At 51.7% G+C, this 17,502-nt stretch overlaps 1 protein-coding gene across 6 annotated transcripts; it reads right to left on the bottom strand.

The window, feature by feature from the left end:
* Window positions 1-160: 160 nt before the first annotated feature.
* Window positions 161-6,968, bottom strand: PHOSPHO1 (phosphoethanolamine/phosphocholine phosphatase). 6 transcript variants are annotated; one of them, XM_027517541.1, is made up of 4 exons: window positions 6,743-6,968; window positions 5,431-5,529; window positions 3,564-3,674; window positions 161-1,926 (listed from the first exon to the last, which is right to left on the bottom strand). In XM_027517541.1, exon 4 carries the CDS (start codon window positions 1,917-1,919, stop codon window positions 1,047-1,049), a length of 873 nt encoding a protein of 290 aa, XP_027373342.1. In that variant the 5' UTR covers window positions 1,920-1,926; window positions 3,564-3,674; window positions 5,431-5,529; window positions 6,743-6,968; the 3' UTR covers window positions 161-1,046. The 6 variants fall into 6 exon arrangements, with proteins under 6 accessions (XP_027373342.1, XP_027373339.1, XP_027373341.1 ...); XM_027517538.1 differs by having other exon boundaries at window positions 161-1,805; window positions 6,610-6,896; XM_027517540.1 differs by having other exon boundaries at window positions 161-1,805; window positions 6,743-6,832.
* Window positions 6,969-17,502: the final 10,534 nt, after the last annotated feature.

Genomic DNA, 17,502 nt, shown 5'->3' with positions numbered 1-17,502 from the left:
CTGCTCTTTTGCCTGTTCCTTGCTTTATGAATTCACTTGGTTCCCCAAACTGGACATTCCTCCAAGAGTGGGGTCCAGCTCCCTCACTTAAGTGGGGCTTTCTGAGAGATCATCTCATCCTCATCCCTCAGACTGCGGCGCGAGAGATCTCAGTCACCTCTGCCCCTTTACCTCCTTTATAGCTCTGAAACACCAAAAGAGGAGGGGGTTGGGTTTCAGTGGCCCTGCTTTAAAACATCATGGCTTTCTGTTCCATACGGGAGGGGAGGGGTTCAGAGAGTCCAGTCGGCGGGGCGACTTTGGTTAAGTCCCTGGTTTCTTGCTGCATAGAAGAGGCTGGGGTGCGAGGAGGAGACGTCGTCGCGTTCTCTGAGGTCCCTGGCTGGCCGGACCCGAGCCCTGGACAGTGTGCTACCTCATCCCACCACCAGGAGGCGATTGTTCCCTCTGGCATTTCTTCCTGTGGGAACGCTGACAGCGTGCGTGGGGGGAGGCAGGAGTGTAGTGTAGGGTCACAGAAGATAAAGCAAGACCTAGGCCTGAGAATGGCGTCCGTGGAGAGCACCATCTCTCCGCGGGGAGTCCAGGGCTGAAGGGACGGGGGGAGGAATTTCAGGACCTGTGTACCCCTGACAGAAGTCTAGGGGAAGGAAGTCATGCGGCCCAAGGCAACAGTTAATGAAACACAGTGGGAGATGTTCCTTCTCTACCCTGCCAGGCAACCCTTTCCTCCCAGTTGGGAGGGGGCAAGGTTTTTGGAAAACACTGCTGCCTGCGTGGGTCTGCGCACCACCCTGGCGGGGCCAAACTCCAGAATTCGCTTGCAGCGGAACTGGGGGAGACAGCCAAGCTGGGTTAACTGCATAGATGGGGACAGCTCCGAACTCTCTCCTCCAGCCCCCAAATGGACGAGCTCCGGATTCCGGAAATTCCCGGAGGGACCCATCAAAACGAAAGGGAAAGGGAATAATAAAACTAGGTTTGTCTTTCCCTGTCCCCAGCCCCCTGGCCCCCTTCCCGCCAGGCGCCCCCTGCAGGCCGCGTCCTCAGCACGTCTTCAGCACCTGTTGCAGATGGAGGCGCACTTCGATGGCATTTTCCCAGGGTACCACGCTGGCGCGGAAGGAGCTGGGCTCAGCCTTCTGTGCCTCCTGGATAAGGCGGTGCATGGGGTAGCCGCGGCGAGGGAAGGCCACATCGCCGCCGGCCAGCAGCCCCACGGGACAGAAGTCGTTGGCGCCGTCGCCCACGTAGAAAAGGCGCTCGAAGTGCACGCCGTCGTGGGCCCGCTCGCGCAGGTAGTCGCTGAGCACCTTGTGCTTGCACATGTTGGCGGGGCAGCGCGCGCAGCTGTGTGAGTGGAAGGGCCGCAGCGCCAGCAGCCCCCGAGCGTCGGGCCCGGAAGGGTTGCTGAAGATGCGGCGGAACAGGCCTTGGTGGCCGGCGGCGCGCAGCGCGCTCTCCACGCCAAAGGTGTTGGCGTCTGAAATGAGAATAACCTCAAAGCAGGAACCCTGCTTGGCCACAAACTGCAGCAGCTCGCCCATGCCGGGCGACAGCGGGATGGACTCGTAGACGGCGCGCAAGTCTCGCGGCCGCACGCCCTGGTCGCCCAGGTACTGGAAGACGCGCTGCATGTACTCGTTGTAGAAGCCCTCGCGGTAGGTGGCACGCAGGCTTTCCGGGAGCCGCTGGCCCGGCGCTGCGCGCACGATCGAGTCGTCGCTGTTTTCGTCCACGATAGTCTCATCAAAGTCGAAGGTCAGGAGGAAGCGCGGCGAGCCCTGCGCAGCCATCCCGCCGTCCTGGGAGCAGGGGAGAGAGGAGCAGGAGGAGGAGGGAGCAAGCGAGAGGGGGCGCGGCAGGAGCCGGCCCAGGAGAGGCAGGTTAGCGGGCCACGGCCAGAGATGCTGGCACATCGAAGACCTGAGGAGGACCCAAGGCTGGTTAAGCTGGTTAAGCAACGCCGGCGTCCCCACCCCTGCCTTCCCTGTCCACCCTCTTGTACTTCTGTGTTAACTGCTCTGGGGTTTATCCTCAGGGGACCATCCTCCTGAGCCCTGAAGGGCTTCTTTGACACCTTTCTTCTACTCTCATCTGGGGCCATGGGGGCTTGAGTGGAAGAATGGAAGAGCAGCTTCCAAGGAGTCACTCCGTTGGGAAGGTTTCTGGACTAGATCATTCTAGAGACTTCCAATGACCCCTTGTTGGTGGTGGACACAGGGAAGGTGGGAGGGACTCTCCACTCCTCTTCCCTAACATAGTCAAGGGAAACCATTCATTCATTCATTCAACTGGAGCAGATTTGTCACTCCCCTTTTCAGCCACGTAGAGCCGATGGCTTGTAGGACTGTGATGGATAGTAGAAGCCAGGGAAGACTTGATGGCACTACCCAAGGCATGTGGGCAATCAGTGCCAGACCTGGAGAGTGATGTGCCTGGGCTTCTGCATTGGCCAGAGAACTGGATTTTAGGTCTTGGAGGAACCGGGTAGGTGGACTGACCACCCAAAATCCAGGCAGGCTCTGTGAGCTGCTTCCAGCCAGGTGGCACTGGGCAGGGGTCCAAGGATGGGACACAACTTCTCTGGGGGGTTTCAGGGCCCTGTGCTGACAGCTCATCACTAATCACTTGCCAATTCCCTGGGAGGAACTTGTCAGCGGATGGGGTTTCTGCCAGAGTCCGAAGCAAGCGGGCAGCAGGAGAAGCTGTGGGACTTGGGGAAGTAGGAGCCTCCCGCACCAGGCCACGACATACCTGGGAGATGGGCAAGGAAGAGGAAAGAGAGCGGCAGTGGCTGAGAAGGCAGAAGGTGAGGTGGTGGGGCATGGCTGGGGTGGAGGGGATGAGGAAGGGGTGGGGAAGAAGAGGGCGAGGCGGATGTCATGCTAGGGGAGCACAGGGCAGAAAGGACAGGAAGAGTGGGGGTGGGGAGCTCCAGGAAGTCAAGATCTTGGGATGGTCATGTTAATGGGGGATAAGGGAGAGGATGCGGGGTAACATGGCAAGGGTGAGGGCATGAAGGCAAGCATGTGGAGAGCAGAAGCCCTCTGCAGCTTGCCCTGCCCCAGAGGGACAGCAAGCAGACTGCACAGCTTCAGAGTATCACTGTGCTGTCTTTCTCCCTCTCAACCTTCCACCCCAATTAGTTAAGACAAAACCACTCCTCTTTCTGGTTTCTTTCTAACTCCCTTTCCAATATTCCTGTGATGTTCATGGCCTGGCACATCCTGTAAAAGGGAAGTCCAAGGCTCCTAACTTCTGAGTTGGGATTTGAACCTGGCTATCTGCCTCCCTAACAGAATTGTCCCTTCAACTTCATGCCTACAGTCACTCTCTGGTCTCACCAACATCTATCTGAGTTTCAGTGGCCCAGGATTCCTGGAGTTGAGGATATAAAGCATCAGGGACCCACGCTTGGGATGGAAGCTTTCAGGGATTAGTGGAGGCTTAATAGAGGTGACAGCAGGCTTAAAAGAGGCTGGAGAGGGCTCCTCCCACCCCATGATGGGAACATGGAGCTGAGGCCTCATCCTAAGAGACCCCTGGAGGGACCCACTTACCCTAGACAGGCATCGGAGGCCAGCAACTGGAAAACACCCGCTCATTGTCAGTACATCACCCCGAGCACCACCTGTAGGGATTGTTGGCCTCCAGCCGTCGGTCCAGGGCTCCTGACAACCATACAAGGTCCGTGTGAGGGTGCCTGGTCAGGTGGTAGTGTTTCTACCACCAACATCCACCTGATCCTATCCCCTCTCCTGAGCCTCAGGAACCACTCAGTAAAAACAGCCCATCAAATAAGCTAAGGACCACAGGGCCCTTGCTAGGCATCCTCTTAACAATCCCTCATGATCCTGGAGAGGTTACAGATATTATTGAAGACCTAGAAAGGATAACCAACTTGTGCAAACATCACCCACTATATATGGCAGAGACAGATCTCAAAACCAGATCTCAGAGTCTGAGACCAGTGTTTTTTTCTCTATATGTTCATTGCCCCTTTCTTGTGTATGGTACATCATGTTTTACAAATCAGCTTCATTCATATTCTGTCCTCGCTCATCACAATTCCATGGATTCAGCAGATGAAAAGGACTCAGAGATTAAATAACTTGCCCAAGGCTACGATGTTTCCTTGGGGCAAAGCCTGGTTTGTGAAGTCCTGGCCACACCCTTGCCTGCCCTCTGTCCTCAAAAGGGAAGAGGCAGATGCCCAGGGCTGGGCATCCACTGAAGCTGGAGGGCTAGGACCCCTGGGTACCACAGGTGATCTAGGACTGTCTCACTCCCTGGTGTTTCTAGAGACTGGCAGTCCGCCAGAAGTCAGGTTGAAATTTCTGCCAGATTTTGCTATGTGACTTTGGGGACAGGATTTGGCTTAATGGGCCTACACCAATGCTGCTTCAAACCTACAAGTCCCAGCTGCTCCCCTCCACCCTGGGTTTAAATGAGAGACTATATGCAGCTGGGACACATCTGGACCGCTACTGCGAGCCAGGAGACTAGACAGGGGAAGGAGCAAAGGGCTGGCTGGCTGCTGCCCTCTGGTGGTGAGAGTGGGTGACACTGGGTACCCCTCTGACTTTGTCAAGGTGACTCTCCCCAGACCATCCCAGGACAGCAAGGAGAAGCAACAGTTTCTCAAGAAAGAGACAGGGACTTCGCAGGAGCAGGGGTCCAGTCAGAGGAAGGGCTCCCTCCATCTTGAGGTATCCCATCTGTCCCCACTCCCTGGCTACACATGCAATGTGGATTTCAGCCTTTTCCCTAAGAATTTGTAGTCTAGGAATCTAGTTGTGGACAAAGCTGAATGGGCCAGTGGGCAAAAAGAGGGAAGGGATTGAGAGAGGAGACACAGGTCAAAAATATGGGAGAGAAGGGGAGGGAGGCATGTGAGGTAAAGGAAGGGCATGTTTGGGGGGTTAGAGGTGGGAGGGCTGTCCCAGGTCCCATCTAGATGGACTTTTAGCCTTCCAGAATCCCGGCTGATATCACATGTCCCCCAGGGGACAGGTGAGTCCAAAGAGGAAAGGTCAAAGGATGCCACACCCCTTGTAAAAGCAAACATGGACAGACACATGCCAGGCAGATATGAAGATAAAAGGGTCTCCAGGAATCACCCAGAGACCAGATTTCATTTCTTTGCCCTTGATTCTTTTTTTTTTTAATTTGGTGGAATAGTCTACTTGTTTTTAATCATGTTCAAAACTTCTCAGCAAAAGTTAGGTTCTTTTCATCTAATACTAGATTCAGGGAAATTAGATAAACGTTTATTGTTGGTGAGTTGCCCTTGTTTTAGTCCCTAGAGGTCTTCCCGTCGAAATTGAGAAGGCCATGCTGCAACACCCACCCCTACCCCACAGTAGTCAGATTCACCCCAGGCCCCGCTGAAATCTGGCTCTTGGGACATTCAGAGAGGTCACTCACCTCTGGAAACTTTCTCCTGAGTGATTGAATCCTCTTGTGGTCACCAAATAGAGTCCCTCAGAGGAAAGGGGGACAGGACCTCTGAGCTTTTCCAGCAGGCTAGAGCAGAGGACAGAAGGGTTTCATTGGGCTGGCAGGGAGTCCATATTCTGGTTCTACCTAAAACCAGTGTTTCCCCCACCCCTACACCAGCCCCTCGCACCCCTGCACCTTTTTACGCAAGTGCTGTTACATTATATCCATGGGAATAGGATGGGAGGACACCTTTGGGGTGGGGAAACAAAGTTTGAAAATTCCCATGAATGGATGGTTGGAGGCCACAGGGCAGTGTTCCACAAGAAACTGCAGGATAAGGATGTGGCAAGGGCAAGGATCCCAGAAATACTACAGTAACAAGTCCTCTGCTCAAGACTAGGTCTCCTAGTATCTATCACTAGAAATCACTTTCCACCACTAAGCTGGAATTCTCAACCTCCCCCAGACAGCACTCCCAACTTCACCATGGTTTCTTCCTTGGTCCCTTCCTTCACCACTAGCAATGCATAAGAAAAACAAAAGCCCAGAGAGGTCAAGCTAACATCCTGGGTCACACAGCATCAGAATCAGGATTAGAACTAGAATTCAAGGGTCTCTGCTGCCTCTTGGGAAAACTGCAGCCAGAACTTCCTCTATTGCCCTGGAGACTCCCCGTGGGTTGTAAGCTTGTTGTCCTGATAGCTGGGTTGACGTCCTGGAGCTCTGGTGCCAGTGAGAAAGATAGGACCAGGAGTCACCTCTGTGTTTCCCTGCCTGGATAGACAAGCTAGGAGGGGATCTTCAGTGGGCAAGGAGGTGGCAGCTGCCGGTGGAGTCTGGGGAGAGATATTTTTAGAGGTGGCTGGAAAGCAGGCACTCTGGCACACCCCCAGCTGGCCGGTGCTTCGCTCCAGTGCGGGGTGGCGGGGGGTGGTGGAGGGGGACAGTTCGGTAGACCAGGGGACTCGTGGGTGGCAGGGAGCAAGGAAGCACGGATTCCTTCGCCTTGTCTGTGTCGGGAATGGAGCGATAGCCAGACACCTAGTCCCTTGGTAGGAGGGGAACTCATTCCTCTGCTCCAGCGACTCCCCCACGGACACGCGTGTGAAGGAGCGCTCTCAGACCCAGCGCAGCCCCCACCCCACGCTGGGACCCTTCCCCTACCTCGGCGAGTCCAGGACTCACGTGGGGAGCGGCGGCAGCAGAGGTCTGTCCCGGCTGAGTTTGGAGTGTGAAGAGTAGGGGGACACGGGCTAGCTGAGGTATTTGGGCTCAGGATGGAGCAAGGGGTGCTTACGGGAATTGGAGGGGATGCGGTGTCTTATCCACCCCCGGATTTCTGGGCTTCGGCTCTCACGAGTCCCTCCAGTCCGGAGGGGCCGTGGATGATATGCGTCTGGGCCGTCCCCTCCACTTGCCCCCCATCCCCCCAGGCCGCCGCCGCGTCCCCTTTAAATACCGGGGAGCCGGAGCCGGAGCCGCGGCTGGCGCTGCGGCTGCCGCAGCACCGGAGCCCACCGCAGTCTCCGCACGTCACAAGCGGTTGTCCAATCACAGCGGCGTCGGAGCACATCAAAGGGGCGGGCCGCCGGTAGGCCACGCCTCCCGGCTGCTCCACAGGCTCCCGGAGCGCGAGCGAAGGTGGGATTGGGTGCCGCCGGGAAGGGTAGGAGGGTGAAGATGTAGCGCATCCCTTCAGAGGAGCGTGGGTGGGGGGCACCCTCATTAGAGCTGCTGCTGGGCTCTACGTAAGTCCCGCCGACACACCTGAAGGTGCCAGGGCAATGGACTTTCTTCACCCCCGCCTCCAGAGCTCAGATCCCTGGGACTTGCAAAAATGCACCACCACCTCCAGCCCTCATTCTGTTCTGCGCTCCTAAGCCCGAGGGCAGGCTTCGGTTGACCCCGCCCAAGGAAAAGCAGTTCCTCTCCCGTGTGCGCAAAGCTGGGCTGGCTGGGTGCCCTCAGCCCTCCAGTCGCAGTCGCTTCGCCCCGCTACTTGGGACCCTTGCCCCGGTTACAGGTTACAGACTTTCCCGCTCTCCTATCCTGTATACACTGAGTTGGGGACCAGACTCTCTGCCCCTTTGCAAGTAGTGTTGTAAATAAAAACCCCGACTTTCTCCTCGCTTCCTGAGTCCTTTCCCAGCCACACCCGCTCCACCCTCATCCCCTCCCACCCTGGTGGTGAGGAGTAGAGATCATGTTTAGAGAGGAAAGAAATTTACTGAGAACACACTATGAACCCGGTATAGTACTAGGTCGCAGCACTTAACGTTTGAATGTTGACGGCAGGAGAAACTGAGTTCAAACCCCCGCACAGCTAACTCAAACGGGGTCACAAAGGGACTGAGTTAGCTAGGAAGAAGGTGGGCACCCCGTGCCTGGGTCTAACTGCAGTCCTCCCTAGTCTCCCTGGCTCCATTCCTAGAAGAAGAGAAGGAGCAAATGCAAAGGGCCTGAGTCATCTGGGAGCTGGTAGGGCTGGAAACCAAAGGTAGCAGGGTCAGTCAGGGAGTACCCTAATCTCCGTGCCAGGGGTTATGGGTTCATCGATGAAAAGGACAAATGTGTGCCATGCTTCCATATATACAAAAGGAAACAGACGCCTTAAAGCTGCAAACCTGACCCTTGATACTCTTACCAGTAACTCCCAGTGTCCCAGCTCCTTCAACTGATTGGCTGCTTCACTTATCTCACACCCCTGTCTTCACACCTCACCTTTTTCTCTAGCTCTCCTGTTGGGGCCCTCTCCCCCTCAAGACCACGTCCACCCCATTTGCTGAAGGAGCTCAGCCTGGACATCATCTCTTGCCCTGTTGTGCATCCTGCAGCCCCTTTTATTATACTGGCCACGTGTACTAACAGAGCACATAGTAGATGCCAGAAGTGTAAGCACACAGGGTAGAAGGGCCCCAGAGAAGGAGATCAGGCATGGCCTTCTTGACCTGAGAGGCCTTTTTTTTTTTTTTTTGAGAGGCTATTTTTTCCTAAGCCATTTTGTGATCTTAGCCTGGCCACAATGATTATCATTAATAGGTCTCAGTAATTAACGAGCTTAAGGAAAGAACACAGGAAAAGCAGTCAAGAAAAAATAGTTCAGTGATAAAACAGAGTCCAAGTTCCTCCTCAAGGGATACATAGCAATCTGATACATATCTTTGAGTTCTGCAGGAACTCTGGCCGCAACCCAGGTGGAGGATGGAATGATGGTGTTGACCCTTCCGACTTCAATCAAGTAAAGCTTGAACTCTGCTGACCTTTGCCCCAACTCTATGCTGAATCTCCTCTGCTCAAGCCCCTTCATGAATATTCATATACCAGACAAACCCCTTCAAGAACACATGTACCCTTAGCTTAAAACTTCTCCAGTTTTGCTGATCAGAGAGACACTGCTTTGGGAAAGATCTCCTTGCTTGCTCTAATTAATAAATCTTTCCTTCTTCCTCTCTTTGGCTTGGTTGTGTCTAGTGGCTCCACACCCACCAAGAGATTTCAGGTAACGTAAGTATTTTTCCATGTGTCAATTAATGGAATCGTTACCACCCTATGAAGTGGGTGCATGGCTTACTTTACTGTTGGGAAGTCAAGGCACAAAGAGTTTAGCTAGTCCAGGGCCACCCAGCTAGTGAATGGTGGCGCTGGGCCTCCAACCTAGTTGCCTTAATCATCACCCCACACTATCCCTTCTCATTTAGAGTCTGCCACCCTACTTCTCCTACAGGAGACATGAGGAGACCAAGTTCAGCTTATTTATTAATGTCCCCTAGTCTCTAGAATATCGGAGAAGGCAATGGTACCCCACTCCTGTACTCTTGCCTGGAAAATCCCGTGGACCTCTGGAGGAGCCTGGTAGGCTGCAGTCCACGGGGTTGCTAAGACTCGGACATGACTGAGCGAGTTCACTTTCACTTTTCACTTTCATGCATTGGAGAAGGAAATGGCAACCCACTCCAGTGCTCTTGCCTGGAGAATCCCAGGGGCTGGGGAGCCTTGTGGGCTGCCATCTATGGGGTTGCACAGAGTCAGACACGACTGAAGCGGCTTAGCAGTCCCTAGAATATAGACCCTGGCACCATAGGCCTTGGATATTTGTTATTGGATGAAACAAATCCCCTGCTGTGTTTGTCTCAATGTTAGTGCTCCATTTGTGTTCCTTCCTTAACTCTTCACACCAGGGTCCCTTCAGATTTATTTCCACTTTACAACAGGAAATTGAGATCAAATGACTTGTCCAGGGTCACATGCTCCCAGGAGGCTCTTAATGCAATTAGCCCTTTTAATCTTGTTTCCAGATTCACCCCTGGGGCTGGGGGAGGGATGGGCAGAGAACTTACTCTGTCAAGAAAGTAGAGAGAACTCAGTACTCTCTGTAGTGAGTAGCTGGGAATACCAAAGCTCTTGAGGGCTTCCTGCAAAGTGCCTTTGTGGAATAAATGTGGAAATTGCTAGTTCTCCCTACACTAAAAATTTCAGGACACAAATCTATTTCTCTTTAAACTTTCTCCTCTCATCATGCCAATGAGACAGCAAGTTGGATGATCAGTCATGTGTCTAAAGATGGGGACAGAAGGAATGGGAATTCCTACTTGCTGCCCCACCCTATCCCTGCTCCCAGCAGGTTGAGGCCTCTGCCCAGCGTTTGGGCTGCTGAACTTCCTCCCCCACTATGGGGTTCACCTTAGAATTCAGGCTAGTCCATCTGGCAGAGAATTTGTGGGGACAGGAGTCATCTGAGGTGACAGTGACAGGAGTCCCTGATGAACTCTGACTCAGGCAGCCAGGGAGGGAGCTTTCCAGCTCGTCCTCACAAAGAGGGTGTGATTCTTGCTGCAGGCTTCCGTGGTGAGCTGGGGTGGTCAGAAGGCCAGGAATGTGGCCTCTGACTCTCTGGTCAGCTTGGTGGGCAGGAGGGCCACAGACCAGAGAGAAGAGCGGATCACCGCCGGGAGACTTGCAGTTTCAGACACCAGGCACCAACTGGTGCCAGGCACATAATCCCCACATCAATCCTGGCAGATGGGTTTTAGCATTTCCATCTTACAAATAAGAAAGCAGAAGCACATTAAGAAAGCACCTTGCCCAAGGACACTGTGTAGCAACCCCAATCGTGGTCAACCCCAATGTTCAGGTCAGCATTTCTCTGTCTGCAAAAGGCACAGGGCCCTTGGGGATCTGGCAACTGATGCAAGTGGGCTCAGTGGAAGAAGCCATTGGGAGTAACCCCATTCAGGCATTGCAGGTGCTCAGTGTCTAAGGCATTGTGCTGGGGCTTAGGGATCAGGGCTGGATAGATTCCTTTCCAGGTGTCTCATTTCCTTCCTAGAGAACAATTGCTGACATTGATGGAGCGCACTGTGTGCCAAGCAAGTGTTTCAAAAGCCTCAGCTTTCTTCATTCTCACATCAAGCCTATGATCTATTAGTTCTCCCTATGATCTATTAGTTTTTACAGATGAGAAAAATGAGGCACAGAGTGGTATGTAATTCGTCCTATGTCAATAGAGCTAGGAAGAGGCAGAAACAGGACTTGAACCCAGGCAGTCAGCTGCCGGTCTCTATTCTTAATCAGAACATTACATGACTTGCATTAAAAGTCTCTTGGGTTTTGAGTTGCCCTTTTATAGATTCTTCCCCCATCCTTGGAAGAATCTGGTCATAACATAGATCAAGGCTGAGATCTTCAGTAAGGTCAGTAGCTGCCGGCTGACTCCTGCTCTCCAAATCACCACTACAATAAAGGATTCCTGTGTTTGTGCTTTCATTCATTCAACAAATATCTGCATCCGGTACTGGGAGATATGACATTGAATAAGACAGAGACCCTGCCATCCAGGAGTTATAAGTTACAGAGAAGACCCAGACAAGCAAATAGTTCTTTCCAAAAGGGTGTGAGAGGGAATTCCCTGGCAGTCTAGTGGTTAGGACACCGTCCTTCCACTGCAGGGGGCATGAGTTTCATTCCTGGTCAGGGAACCAAGATCCCGCAGGCCATGTGTATTATGTGGCCTGGCCAAAAATAAAGAAAAAAAAAAAAGGAACGTCAGAAAGAGTGTCAGAGAACAACCAGCAGATCTGTTCTATTTGTGACTGTCAAGGCATTCTGTCTTGTCCTTCAGCAGGTAAGGCAACTGGAACTTGAGGTGCCTCCAGGAAAAAGAAGAGACTCAGAATCCAGGGCTAGGATCCCCCAGAGATGCCCCATCCTGGCCACTCTCCTTCCCTGGCCCACCCCAATTCCTATTCTTGGCTACTGCTGGCTGTCCCCTTCCCTCTCTTTTCTGCCTTCCCTGAACAGCCTGGAGATACCCTAGAACATCTCTCTACCCCTGCATCGTTCTGTGAGCAGATAGGTAGGGAGTCCTTGGAGAAAGAGAATCAAACCTGTCTTTCTTGACATCAGAGAGGCCATTTTTGACCTTAGACCATTTTGTGATCTAAGCCTGGTCACAATGCATGCTCTTAAACAGGTCTCAGTCATTGAGATTAAGGGCAGAAACAAAGGAACAAGGATAACAAGAAATAATAGCTCAGAGATAAAAGAGACCCAATTCCTTCTTAAGGAGTATACATAACAATCTGATCCATGTCTTTGAGTTCTGCAGTAACTAAGGCCTCCACCCAGGTGAAGAATGATAACTACATGCTGAGTTCAAAAGGAGTGATGGTGTTGATCTTTTCTGACCTCTATCAACTAAAGCTTGAACTGTGTCCACCTTTGCTGAATTCTATGCTGAATCTCCTCTGCTCAAGCCCCTTCCAGAATGTGCATATACTGCCCAAGCCCCTTCAAGAATATGCATTTACCATTAGCTTAAAAATTCACCGCTTTGGGAAAGGTCCCTAGTGTTCTCCTTACTGGTTGTAAATAATTAACCCTTCTTTCTCCTGCTCTTTGGCTTGGTTACGTCTTTGGCTTCTCACCAGCCAAGAGGCGAAATCAGCTTTTCAGGTAACATTTACCCTACTTCCTTCCCCAGCCCCTGTCCCTTCTCCATACAACAGGCTCACCCTGACTGAGCTGTCCTCTTTCACTTAGCAGGAAGGATGGGGAGTAAGGTGGCAGGGGCAACAGGGCAGAGCAGAACATGAGCAAACACTCTCCTATGTGGCAGACCCCTGTAGTGGGGACAAAGTAATCCCGCAGGGCCTCCTCTGGGCCACAAAGTCCGTGCTGTCTGACTCAGATCCCACTTGCTGGGTATTTCCTCTCATTTCACTTCTCAGACTCTCCTGTGAAACAGCTTCAGAAACTTGAAATGTGTCACTCCCGTCTCTTCGTTTTTGCACAATGTCACATTAAAGAGAACAAAGTGATTTAGTCTCTGCTGCCTCATGTCCGTGGTTGGTTCTTGTACCCCTCTCCTCCTCACACTGGGCTTCCCTGGTGATTCAGATGGTAAAGACTCTGCCTGCAATGCAGGAGTCACGGGATCAATGTCTGGGTTGGGAAGATCCCCTGGACAAGGAAATGGCAACTCACTTCAGTATTCATGCCTGGAGAATTCCATGGACAGAGGAGCCTGGTGAACTGCACAGTCCATGGGGTCATAAAGAGTCAGACACAACTGAGCAACTAACAGACACACCTCCTCACACTGAGCCTTAGTTCAGAGCCCCTTTCCACCCCAGCCATGGTCTTTCAGTGAGTTCAGAGCTCAGCTCACACGTCACTTCTAAAACAAAATTTGTTATGCCCACGGTCCCTTGATGTCAGGACCTCCCATTCTACATCTCTACAGCACCCTGAGCTTGTCCTGGGTGATTAATATCTGCCTCCCACCAGACTGTCAGCTCCACAAGGATAGGGCCATGATGTGTTTGCTCCCGCAGTATCCCCAGAACCTGGAACAGGCCTAGGTCTACAGCAGCTGCGCAATAAATACTTGTTACCTGAAGGGCTGCCGAGTCTCCCTCTAATCTACTTGTGTGACCTGAGGCCTGGAATAGACCAAAGCAAGCTGCCTCAGTTGTGTTGCAACCTGGCCAGCTGACTGTGAATTTGCTAACAAAGCACAGGGTTGGCAGCTCAGCCTGTTTTTACACCTTCCTCTGAGCAAACTGCCCCACCCTGAAATCTCCCGGTCCCCAAGGCAAGCCTGTGCTGATGGGAGTCGGAGGCCTTGAGGGCAGATTGATAGGAACTTTTTTTTGGTTCCTTTTGCCTAAATCCAACCAGGAGATACAACCAGTCCATCCTAAAGGAAATCAGTCCAGAATATTTACTGGAGGACTGATGCTGAAGCTGAAACTGCAAAACTTTGGCCACCTGATGTGAAGAACTGACTCACTGGAAAAGACCCTGATGCTGGGAAAGATTGAAGGCAGGAGGAGAAGGGAACGACAGAGGATGAGATGGTTGGATGGCATCACTGACTTAATGAACATGAGTCTGAGTAAGCTCCGGGAGTTGTTGATGGACAGGGAAGCCTGGCATGCTGCAAATCCATAGGGTCGCAAAGAATCGGACATGACTGAGCAACTGAACTGAACTGAACTGCCTAAATCCAGGTGCACCCAAAATAAGAATTCCTCATATTTTCAGTGGGCTTTGGAGCTTTAAAACACTCTCTGGGAAATTTCTTGGTGGTCCAGTGATGATGACTTGCGTTTCCACTGCAGGGGGCATGGGTTTGATCCCTGGTTGGGGAACTAAGATCCCACAAGCCACACAGTGTGACCAAAATATAAATAATTTTTTTAATTTAAAATAAAAACGACTCTCTGTAATTCACATTATTTTCCTGATGAGGAAAATGTGGCTGAGAGAGGTTAGGTGGCAAGTCCAAGGTCATACAGTCAGTGGGGTGGATAAGGCAAAACTTGAACCCAGATCTTTTGAAGCCAACCAGTTGTCCTGAGGCGATTATACCAAGGGGGATGATGTGCTGCTAACCAGCAAAGATTCCAAGATTCCCACCTTGGGGCAGTTCACACATTTTTTTTGTTGTTGTTCATTCATGCATTCATTCCTTTGATCAGGAGACACAAGGTTCGCACTGCCTTCAAGAAGACCACAGTCCAGTGCTAGCATTTTGAATCTGTGGTCCATCGGTGATTGGCCTGAGTATATTACCTACACTTTCTGTGTGTTTATGTACCACAGCGCATTTTTAATGTAAATTTCTCAAAAGTTTCCTGACACCATCTGCCCTGCTTTCCCCTTCCTGCAAAGGGGTTAACACCTCTGGTATTAACACACGCTACTTAGTGTAAGGGCTTCCCTCATGGTTCAGGTGTTAAAGAATCCCTTGGCAATTCGGGAGACCTGGGTTCAGTGTTGGGAAGATCCCTGGGAGAAGGGTACAGCCACCCCCTCCAGTATTCTGGCCTGGAGCATTCCATGGACTGTGTAGTCTGTGGGGTCACAAAGAGTTGGACACGACTGAGCAACTTTCACTTCATGTAAATGGACAGCAGCCCATGTACTCAGCAGTCTGTCCTGCTTGTTTGGGTGACTAAGGCTCCATCACGTGACCATCTCTGGCCCAAGAGATAAACCCGGTATCTGGACCACATGACATCCTCGGCACTGAGACCCTGGACAGCTCCGTTCAGCCACTTCTCCTGGAAGAGTAAACATATAGAAACACACATACACATCCAGTTCTTAAACTGCTCCTGACATCAGGGAGATACTTTGGTTCCCCCCTCAACCCCACCGCTGGTATTAGTAACACACAGTGCTGCCCACGATGGCTACATTTCTTGAGGACTGTGTGAGTCAGACGCTACTATGCTTAAACACGCCTCTCTTTTCATCTCCCAATAGGCCTGTGAGTTTAGGAGCCTGCCCAGGGTCACGTGGCTGGGAAGAGGTGGAATTGGATTGTAAGAGGGCATCCTGGGGACAGAGTCCGGGGCTGAGGGAAGCTGAATGTGGTCCAGATCCTTCAGCAATGGGGCAGTGGTCACAGCTCTTAGCCCCTCATGAGAACGGATATCTGCTGAAATCATTCCTACCTTCATTCTTTCACTCTACAATGCTTTTGAGCATCTTCTCTGTGTTGAGGATGTGTTGGAGATTGGCAGCCAGCTTCCAAGATGGCCTCAGTGATGCTGGCTTCCTGGTGGCCACACCCAGGGATGGCTTGAGTGACCTACGGCATTGGGCAGAACCAAAGGGACGTCTCTTCCAATATAGGCTATAAGACTGTGGCTTCCCTCCTGGGAGCTCTCTCACTCTCTTGCTCTTCCTCTTTTTGTATCACTTGCTCTTGTGGTAGCAAGGCGCCAAGTCACGGGCAGTCCTATAGGGAGGCCCACAGGGCAAGGAACTGAAGTCTCTGGCCAGCAGCCAGTGCACACGGGGCCTGTCAGCAATCACACAAGTCAGTCTGAATGCAAACCCTCCGCCTTGGTCAGGCCTTGTGCTAAGTCGCTTCAGTCGTGTTCGACTCTTTGCGATTCTATGAACTGTGGCCCGCCAGGCTCCTCTGTCCACAGGATTTTCCAGGCAAGAATACTGGAGTGGGTTGCCATTTCCTTCTCCAGGGGATCTTCCCAACCCAGGGATAGAACCTGTGTCTCTTAGGCCTCCTGCATTGGCATTGGCAGGCAGGTTCTTTACCACTAGTGCTGCCTGGGAAGCCTTGAGGTGACTGCAATTTTGTGAGGGTTCCTGGTTCCCAGAAACTGTGGGAGATAATAAACACTAGTTTAAAGCTGCTAAAAATTTAGGGTCATCTGTTACATGGCCATAGAGAACTCAATAGATAGAGATGTATCTGTACATGTGTTTCTTACATTCTGTAGAAAGGAGACAGACAGTGGAAGGAAGAAAAGGAGGGAGGGAGGGAGGGAGGGAGGGAGGAAAGGAAGCTGTATGTTAGATAAGTAGCAGTGCTATGGAGTGGAGAAGGAAATGACAGCCCAATCCAGTATCGTTGCCTGGAGAACCCCACGGACAGCGGATCCTGGCAGGCTACAGTCCATGGGCTTGCAAAGAGTCAGACACAACTGAGCGACTAAGCGCAACGCAGCACAGTGCTATGGAGCAAAATAAAGGGGAAATGGGGTGGGAGTGAGGGAGGTTCATTTTTTTAATTTTTATTTTATTTTTTTTGCCCCATTGTGTGGCATGTGAAACTTCCCCAACCAGAGGTACCAGGGGTCAAACCTGTGCCCCCTGTAATGGAAGAGTGGAATCTTAACCGTTGTACTGCCAGGAAAGTCCAGGACTTTCCATTTAGTTTATTTATTTATTACTTAATTATTTTTAAAAATTTATTTTCGGCTGCATGTGGGCTTTCTCTTGTTGTGGTGAGTAGGCTCTAGAACTCAGGCTCAGTAGTTGTAGCACATGGGATTAGCTGACCTTGGAACTAAGTTGCATATGGAATCTTCCTGGACCAGGGATTGAACTGGTATCCCCTGCATTGGCAGGTAGATTCTTAACCACTGCACCACCAGGGAACTCCAAGGACATTCCTTTTAAATAGGGTGACCAGAGAAGGTCTAAGTGCGAAGGGGTCAGCTAAACAAAGACCCAGAAAAATGTGAGGGGAAGAGCATCAGGCAGAGGAAACGGCAAGTGCAGAGGCCCTGAGGTGGGCTCATGTCTGGATATGGACCTACCAGAGTTCATGCTCTATTTTTCACCACTAGATTGATTATCCTTACCAGGCCTGGCTTTGGCCACTCATCATGCAGCCTCCAGGAGCAGGGAGGCGGTGTGCATAGCTGCCACCATTGTCTTTCTAAAAGGCCTGGGCCCTAGACCTTGGCTTTATGGCTGTACACCTGGAAACGGGTCTCAGGCTCTCAGGAGGTAGAAGCAGCTGCAAGGCCCATATTTCCCCAGCCTCCTAGGCTGGTGGTCTGGGACAAGTTTGAGTGAAACTTCAGGGTGAGAGAAATGATGGAAGAGATACAATTTGGATGCAGAAAGACTCCAATTTCAAAGATCCTGCAATAATTAATGGGGGTTAACGTGTAGAATAATCTGACTCTGGCCTCACTGCTATAGTGGTAGGCTATTCTTTGCAGTGTCTGTCTTTGGAGCAAGCAAAGTGCAAAGTGTGCGATTGGAAGAGTGAAAGTGAAAGTTGCTCAGTGT

This window comes from Bos indicus x Bos taurus, chromosome 19, assembly GCF_003369695.1.
Source record: "Bos indicus x Bos taurus breed Angus x Brahman F1 hybrid chromosome 19, Bos_hybrid_MaternalHap_v2.0, whole genome shotgun sequence".
NCBI lineage: Eukaryota > Metazoa > Chordata > Mammalia > Artiodactyla > Bovidae > Bos > Bos indicus x Bos taurus.
The sequence above is the reverse complement of the archived record's forward strand: the minus strand, read 5'-3'. Positions and strand labels throughout refer to the sequence as shown.

What these genes read in the sequence shown, in the direction of transcription:
- PHOSPHO1 (XM_027517541.1), bottom strand. Translation starts at nt 1,919, where the DNA reads ATGTGCCAGCATCTCTGGCCGTGGCCCGCTAACCTGCCTCTCCTGGGC.